We start from the raw sequence: 16,221 nt of genomic DNA, 5'->3' as shown, positions 1-16,221 counted from the left end.
TCCTGGAACATAGAGGTTTATTGAGTCAATGTCAAAGTGGATTCTGTAAAGGTAGATCTACTTTGGATGCATTAGTAAAGGTGAGAAATGAAGTTGAAAAAAACTTTGGTCATGAAAGAAGTAATGGCTACTGTCTTTTTCGACATTGAAAAGGCCTATGACGCTATGTGGAGAGAATGCCTACTGATTAAGATGGAAAGACTTGGTATTGGTGGGAGATTATATAACTGGGTTTTGGCTGCCTTATTTAATTGCTTCTTCAAGTTAAAATAGGATACATTTTATCTGATGTCTATGGAGTTGACAATGGTATTCCTCAAGGCAGTGCTATCAGTCCTATTTTGTTCAACATTATGATTAACGATGTGTTTTCGAATGTAGGTAGGGGTATTGGGGCTTCCCTATATGCTGATGATGGAGCTATTTGGAAGAGGGGAAGGAATGTCTCTCGTGATCAAATCTATTCAACAAGCTACAGTGGATGTTGAAAGATTGTCAATTGACTGGGATTTTAAATTGTCAGTGGCGATGTCTTGTAAGTTCTTCTCAAAGAAGAAAGTTGCTGATAATATACAGATGTTTCTGTAAGGACAGCCTATGGGGGAGGATTTCTAAGTACAAATATTTGGGTCTATGGTTCAATGAGTGATATAAATGGAAAGGTCATGTCATACATGTTGAAACAAAGTGTAAGAAGGTGGTGAATCTTATGCGCTCGGTCTCTGGTTACGAATGGGGTGCTGACAGACAATCGTTAATGGATATTTATAGAGCTCTGATCAGGACGACAATTGATTGCAGGTGTATAGTTTATGGAACAGCGGCGAAGACGTGGCTTTAGAAACTGGACAGAATCCAGTAAATAGCTCTCAGGATATATATTGGTGCGTTTAAATCAACATCTGTATGTGCCTTACTAGTGGAGGCAGGTGAGATGCCCTTGGATATATGGTGTAAAAAAATTGTAATTCGCTTTTTGGGTAAGGTTGAAAGGCTGTGAGGTTGAGCATCCCATTGCTACATTTCACAGATGGATCCAAGGACCCAGTTAGTGGGCACACAGGAGCAGGTGTTTAAGTTCCTGAATTTGATGTGCAGTCACATAGGGCGGTGCACAATTGGACCAGCGTTGTCGGGGTTAGGCCGTCATTGTAAATAAGAATTTGTTCTTAAATGACTTGCCTAGTTAAATAAAGATAAAATACCAAAAAAGTTGGCGGCATGCACATTTAACGTTGGTTTGTGGACTGCCATTATATAATTGACGAACATCAGCGAATGCTTGACATTTATACATCCGGTGAAAAATCAGTCTCATTGTTCTATCTGTGATACGTTTGGTGACAGGCTGGTTTACTGACAGGCGGCTCGGCTCCGGGACTGCAGCTGGATGCATCTTAGATGCAGACATGACAATGGTTTGAAGTCTGGTTCGTTTGTTATTCAACGTTAAATACCCATTCATTTTACAACGCACCATAACAATCAAGTTAGCTAACCATGGCTAACGGTAAGTGAAATTTGCAATTCTTAGCTACTTACAATGCTAACGTTAGATAGCTAGCTAGTCTCTAATGTTTCGAAACCAAACGCAGCAAGCTAGCGTTTAAATCAGTAATATCATTGGTGTGTGAATTTATTTGCTAGCAATTTAAACAAAGTGTGTTTTATGTTGCGAACGGAAAAGAGTCCTCGTCTCTGAATCATGGAAGCGTAAATGCTATGTAGCTAGCTAGTTAGCCAGGTGCAGATTTAGCATGGTGGTTCTTGCTAAACCAATCTCCCGGCTGCATAGCTAGATTGTTTTTGTAAACGAATTCAGAAAATAAAGAATCACGTCAATAAGTGGCGGTCCACATTAGCCCTTTTCAAACTGCATTGTTAAGCTTCATCCCTGGATTCACACTTGTATTCCAAAGCCCTGGGCAAACGGACAAACACAACTTCCTGACGCGACCAACAATCTCTCAACCACGCGACCATTTGTTACATGTAAGGCATTTATTAGCATATTAGGGCCCCTTGCTGCTAGCATAGCATTTTGTTTTCAACAATGAATGTTTGGAAACATTGCTGCCTTTCTCTGACCTCGGAAACACTTTTGAAATGTGATCTTGCCCCTGCACAGAGAATGCTGTTCACAGACGAGACATCAACTTTTCTGATCCAGGCAAAAGCATGCAACAATATTATCATGGATGGTAATATCTAGATAAATGTCAACAGAATAAATTAATGAAAACCGACGGAAATTGAGACCTGTGTGAAGCTAGCCACAATAAGGATTAGCCACAATAGTGGAATTTGCGGTAGAGAGAGTCGAAAAACAGCAGGTCCGGGACAAGGTAGCCTACTCGGTGACACTCACAGAACACAACTATAGAGTTTGTAAACAAATATTAGCGTCTTAGCTAATTATTTGAAAAAATAACTGCTTCAAAGACAATGTAATCCATGATGGACTGGCATAGTTAATTACCTATATTAATTATCCTAATGGTGATGCACCTTTACACATTTAAATCAGCCCAACGCCCGCCTTGACATGTGCAAAAAATGCATCAAGTCAATCGCTAGGTCTGATATAAGTATAAATACAGTAAAGTACACACTAAAGAGTAAAAAAACATGTAAGCAAAATAGTGTTTAATTTTTTTTTAATGTAGGCACAACTACAGACTTCAAGTGCCTGCTAACGTCAACAGCCTCCCCCTTTGCTTGAGGAACAAAAGAGGAAGCCCCCCATTTGTGCCATGTCATGATACCTGGACCACCGATTGAGATGTGCCTTTTAAGTAAATCAAGTGAAAAGGAGACTGGAGTAGGACTTTAATTTGTGCTCCTCCAGTTACACAACCTCCCTTCCAATCTCTAATTTGATAGGCCTACCTGTAAAATGGGAGGGGTGTCATATCCCCTTAACCAGAGAAATGGGACATTTACACACTTTGGTTGAACTCATAGCTTGGTTGACTCAGCTTGGCGATTCTACTTTGAGCTTGATCTCAATTATTGGAGAGAGGCCTCATTGCTTTATCAGGTATGAAGGGTGTCAATAGAGTGCTTTTGTTATTGGGCAATTTTGTTGTTACTAGTACTCATTGTATATTGGCCTATGTGTTGTTAATTTAATAGGCTTACATCAAATTGTATTGGTCGCATACACATTTAGCAGATGTTATTGCGGGTGTAGCGACATGCTTATGTTCGTAGCTCCAACAGTGAAATGAGTTGGGGTCAATGTGAATTGAAGTCGGTCAATGTGAATTGAAGTCAGTCAATTCAGGAAGTGATTTGAATTTACAATATGGAGAGAACTTGACATAAATAGCTTCTCCTTGTCCGCTTATTTAGAAGTAAATGGAAATAGATAAGCCTACCTCTTAAATTATTGCATTGGAATATAATTTCTCAAATTGACCCCAACCCTGAGGCCTAAATTGAACACTTAAATGAGATGAGGATCTCCCTGCACTACATGCATTACGGTTCCATAGGCTCTCCAATTCACCTTCATTTACAGTTTTACTCTGTTCAAGTAGACAGTTATCAATAGTTTGTTTCTTTGTTATTAGTCATTCAAAATGTACAGGCCTACAGTATTTGGCACCCTCTGCTGGTGATTTGCAGGATGTGCAATGATACACGTAAAAGGAGGGCTGTGATTGCCTACTATGGTCCATTTTAGAGAGAGAAATTGGCATAACTTTAAAACTAGCAGAGATCCAACTCTGGAACTTTGATATGCCTGTAGAGTGTGTTCAACAATATATTGTAACATTCCCAATCAAAATATTTATTTTTATTAATGTAAGAAAATTGTTACTGAAATCAGAATCTACTCTTATTATAGGGCAAGCGGTAAAGCTTGATATGACATGTAGTCAGTGATATGTAGCCCAAAATTATGTTTAATGACATTTCATCTTTCAGTCATGCAAGACTTCATGTATGCATATGGTTCCTGCCATAGAGCTAACAATAGGCCCCAATCACCACACAACCCCCACCCCAAGCGCCACAAGACCCACTTGCCGCGGCTGAAATTGGTTTAATTTGCATAACTGTTTAAATGCTTAAAAAAATTAGACATACTAGAAATAAGGATGTTCTCTTTTGTATTGCATGTTCCTTGGTTTAATAGTTCAGTTTTATTCCCCCCTTATTATTTGTATTTCACAGCAACACCTACAGTCCACAATCTTAATTTAGTTTTAGGATATGTATTTCTAAAATTTTTATTGTTACAAAAACTTTCTTTCCTTAGTTTGTCCTGGTGGTCGGTAATTCTAATCTTCGTGCCTTAGTGGATGATATTGTGCCCATGTCAAACCGAGCTGGTAGCACAGGTCATGCTGACTTGACTTTTGGCTTCATGTCCACTCTCCTGGAGCCAGAGCTCCACATCTGGAGGCAGATGTTTGTGGGATTGTGTTTCCACAAGGCCTTGTCCCGGCCATTGTCTGTCTCTTAGCTCCTGGTAAACAACTTTACAGACAGTCCATCCATCCATCGATCAGGCAGGGAAAAGGTTTAAAGAACTCCTCCATGCTGCTCTGTTGAAGTTGACTGAGTAAATCCTTAATTACCATTACTAGTAGCATAAATTTCCACTACCATGTTTTGCAAAGGAGTAAAACCCTGGAATGTCACTTGTAATTATTTGCAGGTCTTTGTACATTACTTCCCACGTCTCATTGACGTTGTAAAGGATCCAAAGTACCAGTAGCAGCTGGCATTGGAGTATGAAGACCAAGTATGGGAGCTAGGTGTGACTTGTGCCTTCCCACTGGTTCCTCTGGTCCCACAATAAAGTACACTTGAGTGATGATTATGGGATTGCAATTTTGGCCATGCTGATCAGACACTTCGTTTGAGGGACTGTGGTGCATGGCTGCTACTAGGCCTACTTCTGCTGGGATTTAAAGTGTAAGAAGATAACTTCTCATTTTAATCATCACTTTTTTAATCTCTTTTTTCTGCATTTATGCATAGTCCAGTCAAATGAAGTGTCTAATGCATTCATTTCAGGATGGGGGTGGAGGCAAGATTGGCCAGATCTCCAGGACAATTACTTCTAGTGCACCCCCAGCAGGACCCCTGCTTGCAGCCCCACCTGCTCCTCCAATGGCTGGCCTTGTGATCCACAGTGTAAGATGATAGATTTTAATGTGATTGTTCCTTATTTTCTCTGCACTTGTGCACTATCCAGACCACAAATTATAGGTGTCTAATACCTCAATTATTTCAGCATGGGGGCAGAGGCAAGGTTGGACGCCCAGCGGCTGTCGCTCCATCAGTTCAGCCGTGTGGAGGCAAATAAGTACTTTCAGGCGACCCGCAGGGTATGTTATTTACTGTTATAGGTAGAAATGTCATCAATATATGTTTAAGTGTGCATGTGTTGAAAAGTATTTAGTAATCAATGCGAAACCTAAAATATCCATATGATTACAGGGTAAAGTGAACAGTGCTGTTATCTGCAGCACCAGGATCACCCTTGAGGGTCAGCGTGGCAGGGAGGTGGACGTCCTGTTCAGTCACCATTCTACCACACCGATTTTTACTAATCAACTGCTCAACATTACCAAGAGTATTAGAATCTGGTCGAGAACAAAATCTCAAACAGCCTGCAGCTCGTAAAGAGCAGGTGGGGGAAGCCCTGATGGGTGAACTGTTATTCTTCAATCTACTTTATTCTACATTTTCTTGTAAATATTTCATGGGTGTATGTTGATTTGTGTATTTTCCAGGAGCTTGCTCGGTTGTCTTATTAAAAAGAGATCAGGGAAGAATTTGTCAGTTTCTCCTATATTGGCTCAAATGGGTTACTGTTATTTGCTTCCCTCTGGAAAGTTGTATCTTTAAATAAATACTGAATAAAACATTTATTTTGTAATTTGTTATTATTGGGTATCTTAAATCCTGTCACCGAGTGGGCTGATACCCGTGGACCTAACATCCATAGGTAAGGCTGTACATTGCAAGATGAATGTTCAATACACTGTAAGTTGAGTGTTGAACTTCATGTGGCTAGTTTCACACTGGTTTCAAAGTCCCTCAAATAAGTGCATTGACGCTAATATTTGTGAAAACTCATCACAGTTATGTCCTGTGGGTGTGACTTATATAGACCGATACTCCATTTCATGGGTGATCAATCTCTAGTTTAGGCTCTACTGTCTAATATGAGTTCAACAGTCAACATGTATAATAGGCTTAATGTGGCTCATTTCACACTGGTTTTTAGAGTTGCACTGTAAGAGCTAAGATGCTAATATTTGTGTATACTCTACATAGTTTTGTTATGTGGGTGTCACCGAGTAGGCTGATACCTCATTTTATGGGTGCACAATCTCTAGTATAACCTGTATAGTATGCCCTCAATGCAAATGTGGGGATTTCAAGTTTTTTTCTGTTAATTGACAATTTGTATTTAATTTGGGATTTGTTTAGGCATATCTAGTCCAAATATGGCTTGATTCTACTGTTTGGAAGGCTCCTGCGTGGTGCAGCGGTCTAAAGCACTGCATCTCAGTGCTAGTGGCGTCACTACAATCCCTGGTTTGTATCCAGGCTGTGTCACATCCGGCCGTGATTGGAGTCCCATAGGGTGGCGCACAATTGGCCCAGCGTCGTCCAGGTTTGGCCGGGGTAGGCCGTCATTGTAAATAAGAATTTGTTCTTAACTGACTTCCCTTGTTGTGGCTAGCTTCACACAGGTGAAATTGAGCGTTTGCTGCCCTTCCAGCTGTAGAGTAGGGAGACTTTCGACACACCCACTCGCCTGCTACCCATACTTGGGAGTTTGTGGCTTCAGTTGGCTAGCTGTCTATGTGAGAAGATGTTAGCCAGCCAGCATAGCACCTGTTTTTGTTCGCCATAGCAACCAATGTATTTGAACGGATGAAGGTATTTGTTTTTTTTGTCAGACTTTTGTCCTCAGATGGAAGGATGAAAGGGTATACATTTACTTATCAAAATAGCTACAGAATGCATCACAAGCATATGCAAATTAAGTGAAAGTGCAGCTTTTGTGATTGAAAAATGAGTTGTTCTGACCCTTTGTCACAATGTCTATTTTTGCATCATGTTTCTGGGGCTAGCCCCGAAAAGTCAGTGCTAACCTTGCTCCTGAGCAGGGCCAGCTAGCCCTGGGCTAAGGTTGGTGCTAGGCCATTTTACAATGTTCAAGTGTGAAACACTCACTTAGCCCCAGGCTAAAATCTCCCATAGCCCAGGACTAAGGCTCTTAGCAGTGTGAACATGCCTAGTATGTGTGATTTCTGGTTCCTTGTCTCACTGACCTACTTGCTGTCAACTTTACACTTTCTGCTGTCAAGACTCTCTGTCCTCTCTCCACAGAGCCAGTGAGTGTGATGTTCAAGGTGTACTGTCTGTCAGTGATGACAATGGTGGCAGCAACTTACACTGTGGTATTACGATACACAAGGACAATATCATCAACAGCTATGTACTTCTCTACAACAGCAGTATGCGTCACAGAGGTTATTAAATTGTTCTTGAGCCTTGGGATGTTGACCAAGTAAGTAGGCTTTATCTAGGGCCCTGCTTTGCCACCTATTCTATATCCTGTGTTTTCATGACAGACCAAATAATGTTCCAAATCCATGTGTAAACTAAACAAGTGATTACTATCCAAGTGGTCTCAGCCTTGAATAAATATATAGAATACCCTTGAAGGGATTGACATTATGGTTTGCCATATTGCCCGGGCAAGTGACCTGAGCAGTTGCAAGCTGAGCCTGCCCTGTGGTAGGCCCATTAGGCAGATTATATATATATATATATATATATATATATATTTTTTACACTGATTACCAACATGCAAAGAATTCCAGTAGTCGTATTTGTTGTTCCTCCTGTGTGTAGGTGAAAATAGCTACTTTAATTAAACTGATAATCTTCAAGCAACCAAAAAATAGTCCTGATTTGCCCGATAGGCGAGTGCCTTTCAGACCTTAAATGTCAATCCCTGCCTTATATTGAGTATTTTGTTGAAATAATTAATGCCACAGTTGCTCAACTTTTGTATATGTTTGTCTTAATTTTCACCTTGCAGAGAAGCTGGCAGCTTTGGCAGGTTAAAAGCATCCATAGTTGAACATGTGTTTCAGAGTCCAAAAGAGCTGCTGAAACTGAGTGTTCCCTCTGTGGTCTATGCGATTCAGAATAACATGGCCTTCATTGCCCTGAGCAATCTTGATGCAGCTGTGTATCAGGTATTAACTTGAAATTAAATGATTTCTTCAGAAAACTGCACATTAATAATAGACTTGTATACTTCCTTCCTGGTTCATATGCTCACTGTTCCACTGCATCTCCCTACCAAGGTGACCTATCAGTTGAAGATCCCGTGCACAGCCCTGTGCATGGTCCTAATGCTGAACCGCTCTCTCAGCAGGCTGCAGTGGTTGTCTGTCTGCATGCTGTGTGGGGGTGTTGCTTTGGTCCAGTGGAAACCTGTAGAGGCCACTAAAGTCCAGGTACCCTTGGTATTTTTTTCTACTGCATCATTGATTGTATGTTATTCTACTCCATGTGTAACTCTGTGTTTTTGTATGTTGTCGAACTGCTTTGCTTTATCTTGGCCAGGTCGCAATTGTAAATGAGAACTTGTTCTCAACTTGCCTACCTGGTTAAATAAAGGTGAAATAAATAAAAAATAAATAAATTTGTCTAGCATTCTTTTTTAAATTTAACCTGCATTTATCTAAAAACACCCATTTGAGGTCAGAAGACTTATTTTACAAGGGAGACCTAGCCAATGGGAATGTCAAGTATATACTGGTTCATTGATGATGTTCTAATTAAGCAATATGACACGAGGGGGTGTGGTATTCAGTGCTTTTGGAAAGTATTCAGACCCCTTCACTTTTTCCATATTTTGTTACGTTACAGCCTTATTCTAAATTGATTAAATTGTTTTTTTCTCAGTCTAGACAATACCTCATAATGACAAAGCAAAAACAGGCTTTTAGAAATGTTTGCAAGTTGATTAAAAAAACTGACAATTCAGACCCTTTACTCAGTACTTTGTTGAAGCGCCTTTGGCAGTGATTACACCCTCGAGTCTTCTTTGGTATGACGCTACAAGCTTGGCACACCTGTATTTGGGGAGTTTCTCCCATTCTTCTCTGCAGATCCTCTCAAGTTCTGTCAGGTTGGATGGGGAGCGTCACTACACAACTATTTTCAGGTCTCTTCAGAGATGTTAGATCGGGTTCAAGTCCAGCTCTGACTAGGCCACTCAAGGACATTCAGAGAGTTGTCCGAATCTACTCCTGCGTTGTCTTGGCTGTGTGCTTAGGGTCGTTGTCCTGTTGGAAGGTGAACCTTCGCCCCAGGCTGAAGTCCTGAGCGCTCTGGAGCAGGTTTTCATCAAGGATCTCTCTGTACTTTGTTCTGTTCATCTTTCCCTCGATCCTGACTAGACTCCCAGTCCCTGCCGCTGAAAAATATTCCCACAGCATGATGCTGCCACCACCATGCTTCACCGCAGGGATGGTGCCAGGTTTGATCCAGATGTGATGCTTGGGATTCCGGTCAAAGAGTTCAATCTTGGTTTTATCAGACCAGACAATCTTGTTCCACATGGTTTAAGAGTTCTTTAGGTGCCTTTTGGCAAACTCCAAGTGGGTTGTCATGTGCCTTTTACTGAGGAGTGGCTTCCATCTGGCCACTCTACCATAAAGCCCTGATTGGTGGAGTGCTGCAGAGATGGTTGTCCTTCTGGAAGGTTCTCCCATCTCCACAGAGGAAGTCTGGAGCTTTGTCAGAGTGACCATCAGGTTCTTGGTCACCTCCCTGACCAAGGCCCTTCTCCCATGATTGCTCAGTTTGGCTGGGTGCCAGCTCTAGGAAGAGTCTTGGTGGTTCCAAACGGCTTCCATTTAGAATGGTGGAGGCCACTGTGTTTTAGGGGACCTTCAATGCTGCAGACATTTATTGGTACCCTTACCCAGATCTGTGCCTCAACACAATCCTGTCTCGGAGCTCAATTCCTTCGACCTCATGGCTTAGTTTTTGCACTGACACGCACTGTCAACAGATAGACTTTCCAAATCATGTCCAATCAATTGAATTTACCACAGGTGGACTCCAAGTTGTAGAAACATCTCAAGGATGATCAATGGAAACAGTATAGCAAAGGGTCTGAATATGTTTATTTTTTTAGATACATTTGCAAGAATTTCAAAAAATCTGTTTTAAATATATATTTTAGAATAAGGCTGTAACCTAACAATGTGGAAAGAGTGAAGGGATCTGAATACTTTCTGAATGCACTGTATGGCGGTTATACCACGGCTAAGGGCTTTTCTTATGCACGACGCAACACGGAAGGCCTAGATACAGCCCTTAGCCATAGTATATTGGCCATATAACACAAACCCCTGAGATGCCTTATTGCTATTATAAACTGGTTACCAACATCATTAGAACAGTAAAAATAGTTGTTTTGTCAAACCAGTGGTATATGGTTTGATATCAGCATTCAGGGTTCATAATGGCTTGTTTAGAATCCAAGGATTTGATAAGGATGTTACACATGTTCTAATCTTATCAGGTTGAGCAGAACCCTTTTTGGGGGTTCATGGCCATTGCTGTCGCTGTATTCTGCTCCGGATTTGCAGGTAATGTATCTTCGTTTTTATCTTCATACCTTTAATAATCCATAACATAATTTATGACTGTAATGGCAGGTTATATTTAATTGTGTCACTTTGTTTGAACAGGTGTGTACTTTGAAAAGGTCCTGAAGAGTTCAGACACATCCCTATGGGTGCGGAACATCCAGATGTACCTGTCTGGCATCGTGGTCACCCTCGCTGGTGTTTACATGACTGAGGGTACTCAGGTTATACAGAAAGGCTTCTTCTACGGTTACACGCCTTGGGTGTGCTTTGTAGTTTGTGAGTCAAATTTCAAGCTTGATACATAAACACAATCATGTTTTTTTTTTTTTTTTTCAGCAGTTGTCACAAAGTGCTATATAGATACCCATCCTAAAACCCCAAAGAGCAAGCAAGGCAGATTTTTATGCAATTAAGGTTTTCTTGCTATTCTACCATGCCTGGGGATATGTTTATTATAATTTGTTTTTATTTTCTTAACCTGAATTTGTCTTGTACATTGAAGTTACATTTGTTATTTTATCCTTCCAGTTCTGGCCAGTGTGGGTGGTTTGTACACATCAGTGGTGGTGAAGTACACAGACAATATCATGAAAGGCTTCTCTGCTGCAGCCGCCATCGTTCTCTCTACTGTGGCATCTGTCGCTCTGTTTGGGCTACAGATAAGTGAGTCGATCAATCAGATCTCTGTGGGGAGGGACTATCATGAGTTACTGGGCTTTGACACTCAAGTGTTAATATATCGTATAAAAATAGAATCTGACCAACATTTTGTCTGCGAGTGAATTTATAGTCCATTGCAGGTTTTCAGTAACCATTTTCTATTTTCTTTCAGCTGTTAACTTTGCCAGTGGAGCAATGCTGGTGTGTATCTCCATATACCTTTACGGACTCCCAAAACAAGACACCTCCAAGCTTCCAAGAGCAGACAAGGATGCCAAGCAGAAACTGATCACTGTTTGAGGCCTGGAAGAACTTAAAGATTTATGGCCTTTCCTGGCCACTGAGCTGGACCTGCCCGAGGCCCTCTTTCACACTGCAGTCTGTTGCGTATAGAATAAGTGCGTCGGCAAGGAACTTTAATAATTTATGCTCCAGCATTAATGATAAATTAAGGGAAGGGATTTAAAAATACACTTATTCTTCAATATTCTGTGGGGATTGTGGAGCTGAGGCATAGAAAATAAATACCTGTGACTGTGTTACTGCTGTTAGTCATGGACAATAGTTATGAATCTTTGTCAGTCATTCCACTTGTCACAGTACTAAATGTATATACACAGCTGAAAATCTCACCTGGGAGAGAGCCTGGACAATTACATGTTATTTGAAAGTCATTGTTGTAGCTGTCATTATCTATAATACAATCTTGGGTTCTCTGTTTTGAACATTCAAAATACATTTGTTGACCCTCAATGTTTTAATGGCAATGTTACTGAACTATGGTAATAAATCTGAACTATTATGCATTGCCAGAGATGTCAACTACAATTTTTTCTTATGAAAAATACCACAATGTCAAACCAGAACACCCTTTAATGTATAGCTTTTATTATTTCGCTTTTCCCAACCCAAGTCCATTAATCTACATAGCGAATTAAAAGATAAGTAAATGGAACAAAAGTCAAGCAAAACTACAATGTACATAGGTCATTTACCAGTACAATCTAACCACAACTGATAAAAGGCCAGGATGTCCTCTTCTGGAGTCTAGGCCAGAAGATTCCTTAGTTTATCCACTATTTTGTAGTGACCACCACCCCCTGCAAAGATACATGTTGATTTGCTAAAAAATGTGGCATCTTTGCAACAAACATTTATGGAACAAAAACTGTGGCAGAAGAGTCATAGCCTGTGCCAGTCTGTTTGGGCTGTAATGCCAACTTGTTATTCATTGTCTGGGCTTGACAAGGACAGCAATCTAGTTGGCAAGAGCACAAACATATCTGCGACAAGGCTAGCAGAGTTGGGAATGGCAGGTCACTAACAAAAAAGGCATCAGAAAAAACCCAGAATAAATATCAATACAGCAATGAAAACAGAGGCCACTGGTAGAGTAATAGGTAGCAGAGGTCCATATATGTGTTGCCAGGAGCAGACCAAGGCTTCATCCACAATTGCACCCTATTCCCTCTATAGTGCACTAATTTTGACGAGAGCCATATGGGCATTAATCAAAAGTACTGCACTATACAGGAAATAGGGTGCCATTTGGGACACATCCCAAATTCCAGACGAAGAGAACGTAGTTGCCACTGACAGACGTTTGAGGCAGCCTGTGCCCACAGGGGAGTTATGGCACTGCTACAAGTTCAACTAGACCCACTGAGTCTCTGGAGAATACAGTTGGCAGAGAATCAGCTGGGGAGTTTTCAGCAATAATAAAATGGGGAAACTGGTATTCCATCAAAGATGGGGTTTCACTCAGGAAACATCTGGAGAGGGAGAGAGAGCAGCTATAAATACAGATTAATGGAAACAAAGGTCAACATTCAGCATGGTACAGAATTGACGGGTGTTTTTCAAGGGGGAGGCATGTCGCTGATAAAGTAAGTTTGTTACTCACAGCTAGCAGGTTGCTCTCCAAATCGCCGCATTAGCTGATCGTGAGTGAACTTAACGAAAGCATCATATTGCTCTGCAAAAAGAGCGAAAGGTCAGAACAATGGATTGCGCAATACATTCTTCTGCAGAAAACAAGTCACAGAAACAGTTTCTCTGACATACCTGCTAGTTTTGTTGTCAATATTTCATCATACTCTTCCCTTATCTTCTCCTCTCGTTCTTTAAGCAGTCGTTCACAGATCATCCCAACCTGTCTCAAGGTAAACAGAGGCTGCTCTTTTCTAGATGGGGAGACAGCACCAGAGGACGTACCTGTATGGAGAATGAGAGTATATTATCAGGGAGAACGTTCGCAAAATCACTTACCCTAAAATAATTCTGACATTAAATGAAGCCAAGAGGCATACAACTGCAAGCTAACAAATGGGATAGAAATTGTTGTGGGACAACCAATTGTATCCAGTTGATGAAGGCCCTAAGACCTGTCTTTATTCTTACTGATGTCTTTCCTGAGTAAAAGCAGACTGGACATACCTGGCAGACTGGATCCACTAAGGATGGAGCTATGCGGTTGTGACTCCAGGGGACAACAGACCTCTGTCTGCTGAATGCTGTTCTCCAGGTGCCTTCGCTTCTGCATCCGTTTGTATTCTTGCTTGATATTGTGCAGGATTTGCTCTGGATTGGAGAACAAGGGCAAGATTTGGTTAGGGCAAGTTAATCAATTATTCCAAATATCATTTGCACAACATACTCTAGTAATATACTTTGTTAGTGTAGTTATACAACAAGTAACTAACCACAATATGACCTTAATTTGAGAAGTGAAGCAGTAAAACTCTAGTTAGCCACTTCCCTAGAAAATGAGAACCCCATCCCAAGCCCTCCCGAGGCAGTTTCTGTGCACAGCCATTTGAGACAAGGGGTGTGCCAATCCTAGCCATGTTAGAGTATTATACTGCCAAAATATGGTGACATGGCATCATCCTATGTTGCTGGTAAAGTGTTTCAGCTAAATGTCTGGCTAAATGTAAAATGATGCTCATTTAAAATATCTGACTAGGCTAACGTTAGCTACAGTAGTTAGCTTAGTTTGTTGGTTGAAGGTTTATGACCGACCTAGCTGCCATGCTAAGTGGCTAGCTAGCAAACAACATTTATGGACAGTTAGTATGTTAACTAACGTCAAGTCTGTCGTTACCACAAGCAAAGTGTTTACAAGCTTATCAGTAGGTAAGTTACTAGTTGTAACGTTAAGCCAATTGAGTTTACCTAGCCAGCTAACGATTTGTCAGTTAACTTCACACGAAAATACCCTAACACATTTCATTAATAAATTCCCATGCATGCCTCAAATCTAGTAGCTATGAAATGTTGCTAACCGGTTGTGAGTCTGGACGACACTTCTCCAAATGGCGAGGGCTCCATACGCAGATATTTTTGGGGTGATGAGGTGTAAGCGGCTGGAGACATTGGGGCGCATCTCCTCCTTTTGGGGGACGCCTGGTTAATCAATGGATCGAAATCCATAGTCCTTTTCAAGGTAGCCCCACAAGCCATTCCGTTTACAATATCTTCTCGCTATAAAAACGAGAAAGCTGTGGTTTTCGCTATCAGAGGGCACAACTACCAGAGTTCCTGTGACTGGGCCCCTCCACTGCCGTTCTTCTCCGACTAACGTTACCTCAAGGAAAATTCCGGTTAGAAATAAATGGCGTAGTTGTTTCGCCTCTGTGAGTCTTAATAGCATCCAAATCGCAGACCCTGTAATGGCCGAGTGTTAGTTGAAATTAATTTAGTCAATCTTTTTAGGTGAATTATTATATACAACCAGATGATAGTAGATTTCGGACACGTACTTCCTTCTGCCAGTGTCGTTGACAAATTCTTTCCTTGATGACAACCAACATGGCGTCAAATTCTGAGCTAATGGGCATGCGCAATTAATGATTGTTGTGCTGGTATATGTAGTGTATTTGCCATACAGTTTACATTCGTTCATATCCAATAGTTGGGCTTTTGCACTACATTCCCCACAAACCATGAATACCAAAAGCACCTACCAAATTTAAATTCTCCAGTACGTTCAAACGATTTGAAGAATTTGAATAAAGCTATTAGTTAATCACTAACCAAGAACAGAACGTTTCAAAAGGTGTCCCCCTGTCATTGTAAAGGATGGTCTCATTTCTGAATGTGCAAATCGGATTCAACTTAATTTTATTGTTCTTGTAAATAACAGTTTTGTGGTAGACCTATTCTCGATTGTTCAGGGCCGATTCAACTTAATTGTATTGTTCTTGTAAATAACAGGTATGTGGTAGAACTATTCTCGATTGTTCAGGGCCCAGTTTCCCGACAGTGATGTAATTTAGGTTTACAAGTGTTTAAAAGATGCATCTTCCCTACAACGGCCGAAGATCCCAAAACACGAGAGAACGGTCTCTAAAGGCTTCTTTCTGCATGCTTCGGTTAGGCTAAACCACACAATTAGACTACAATCAAGTAGGGCCGCTAGAACGAATCAGTTGGATGGGCCTTTGATTTCCATAGGTTGACACGTTTTTTCACGAGACCTCGGGTGTTAATAATAAAGACCATAAGCAGTTCTTGAGTTTCACGTTTTTGGAAGCTTACAATTTATCCTACCATTTCTACGTGCCAATTATGATTGTTGTAATATGCGCATTTTCGTGGAACAGTTTAATTTCAATAATAACGTTTTTGTTTATCCTGATAAGTAATGGTTCTTTCAATCACATACATCTCTCTACTCTGCCTGTCTGCACCCCTTTCTATCTATCTGATTTGAGCTGTCCCTAGCGAACTTGCAACATTCTATCAACTAGTTAGCCTATTCAGAGTTTCCAGCACCAGTGAACTCAGGACAGACTGCTGTTTTTATCAAGTTTCCACTGGATATATGGAATCATCAGATCATGATATTTTGTTCTTTCACACCAGAGGCTTGGTGATTATCGAGGTTGGAAAGATTTTTCAA

The 16,221-nt window shown here is 40.9% G+C and overlaps 2 protein-coding genes across 5 annotated transcripts; one reads left to right on the top strand and one right to left on the bottom strand.

Moving 5' to 3' along the window:
• The first annotated feature begins 1,124 nt into the window (after positions 1 to 1,124).
• On the top strand, positions 1,125 to 11,992 carry LOC115174929 (CMP-sialic acid transporter). Of its 4 annotated transcripts, none has more exons than XM_029733961.1 (12): positions 1,126 to 1,510; positions 4,670 to 4,929; positions 5,032 to 5,151; positions 5,252 to 5,345; positions 5,458 to 5,650; positions 7,366 to 7,546; positions 8,084 to 8,243; positions 8,355 to 8,507; positions 10,589 to 10,655; positions 10,758 to 10,934; positions 11,187 to 11,321; positions 11,491 to 11,992. In XM_029733961.1, the coding sequence occupies exons 6-12, from the start codon at positions 7,380 to 7,382 to the stop codon at positions 11,616 to 11,618; spliced, it is 987 nt and encodes a 328-aa protein (XP_029589821.1). In that variant the 5' UTR covers positions 1,126 to 1,510; positions 4,670 to 4,929; positions 5,032 to 5,151; positions 5,252 to 5,345; positions 5,458 to 5,650; positions 7,366 to 7,379; the 3' UTR covers positions 11,619 to 11,992. The 4 variants fall into 4 exon arrangements, with proteins under 4 accessions (XP_029589819.1, XP_029589821.1, XP_029589820.1 ...); XM_029733960.1 differs by having other exon boundaries at positions 1,126 to 3,040; XM_029733962.1 differs by lacking the exon at positions 4,670 to 4,929.
• A 194-nt stretch (positions 11,993 to 12,186) lies between these two features.
• On the bottom strand, positions 12,187 to 15,133 carry LOC115174930 (akirin-2). The gene is made up of 5 exons (XM_029733963.1): positions 14,603 to 15,133; positions 13,755 to 13,898; positions 13,383 to 13,532; positions 13,222 to 13,293; positions 12,187 to 13,090 (listed from the first exon to the last, which is right to left on the bottom strand). The coding sequence occupies exons 1-5, from the start codon at positions 14,778 to 14,780 to the stop codon at positions 13,080 to 13,082; spliced, it is 555 nt and encodes a 184-aa protein (XP_029589823.1). The 5' UTR covers positions 14,781 to 15,133; the 3' UTR covers positions 12,187 to 13,079.
• Between the last annotated feature and the right edge of the window lie 1,088 nt (positions 15,134 to 16,221).

This window comes from Salmo trutta, chromosome 35 (genome assembly GCF_901001165.1).
Source record: "Salmo trutta chromosome 35, fSalTru1.1, whole genome shotgun sequence".
Lineage (NCBI taxonomy): Eukaryota > Metazoa > Chordata > Actinopteri > Salmoniformes > Salmonidae > Salmo > Salmo trutta.
This window is presented reverse-complemented; position numbering and strand designations above follow the sequence as displayed.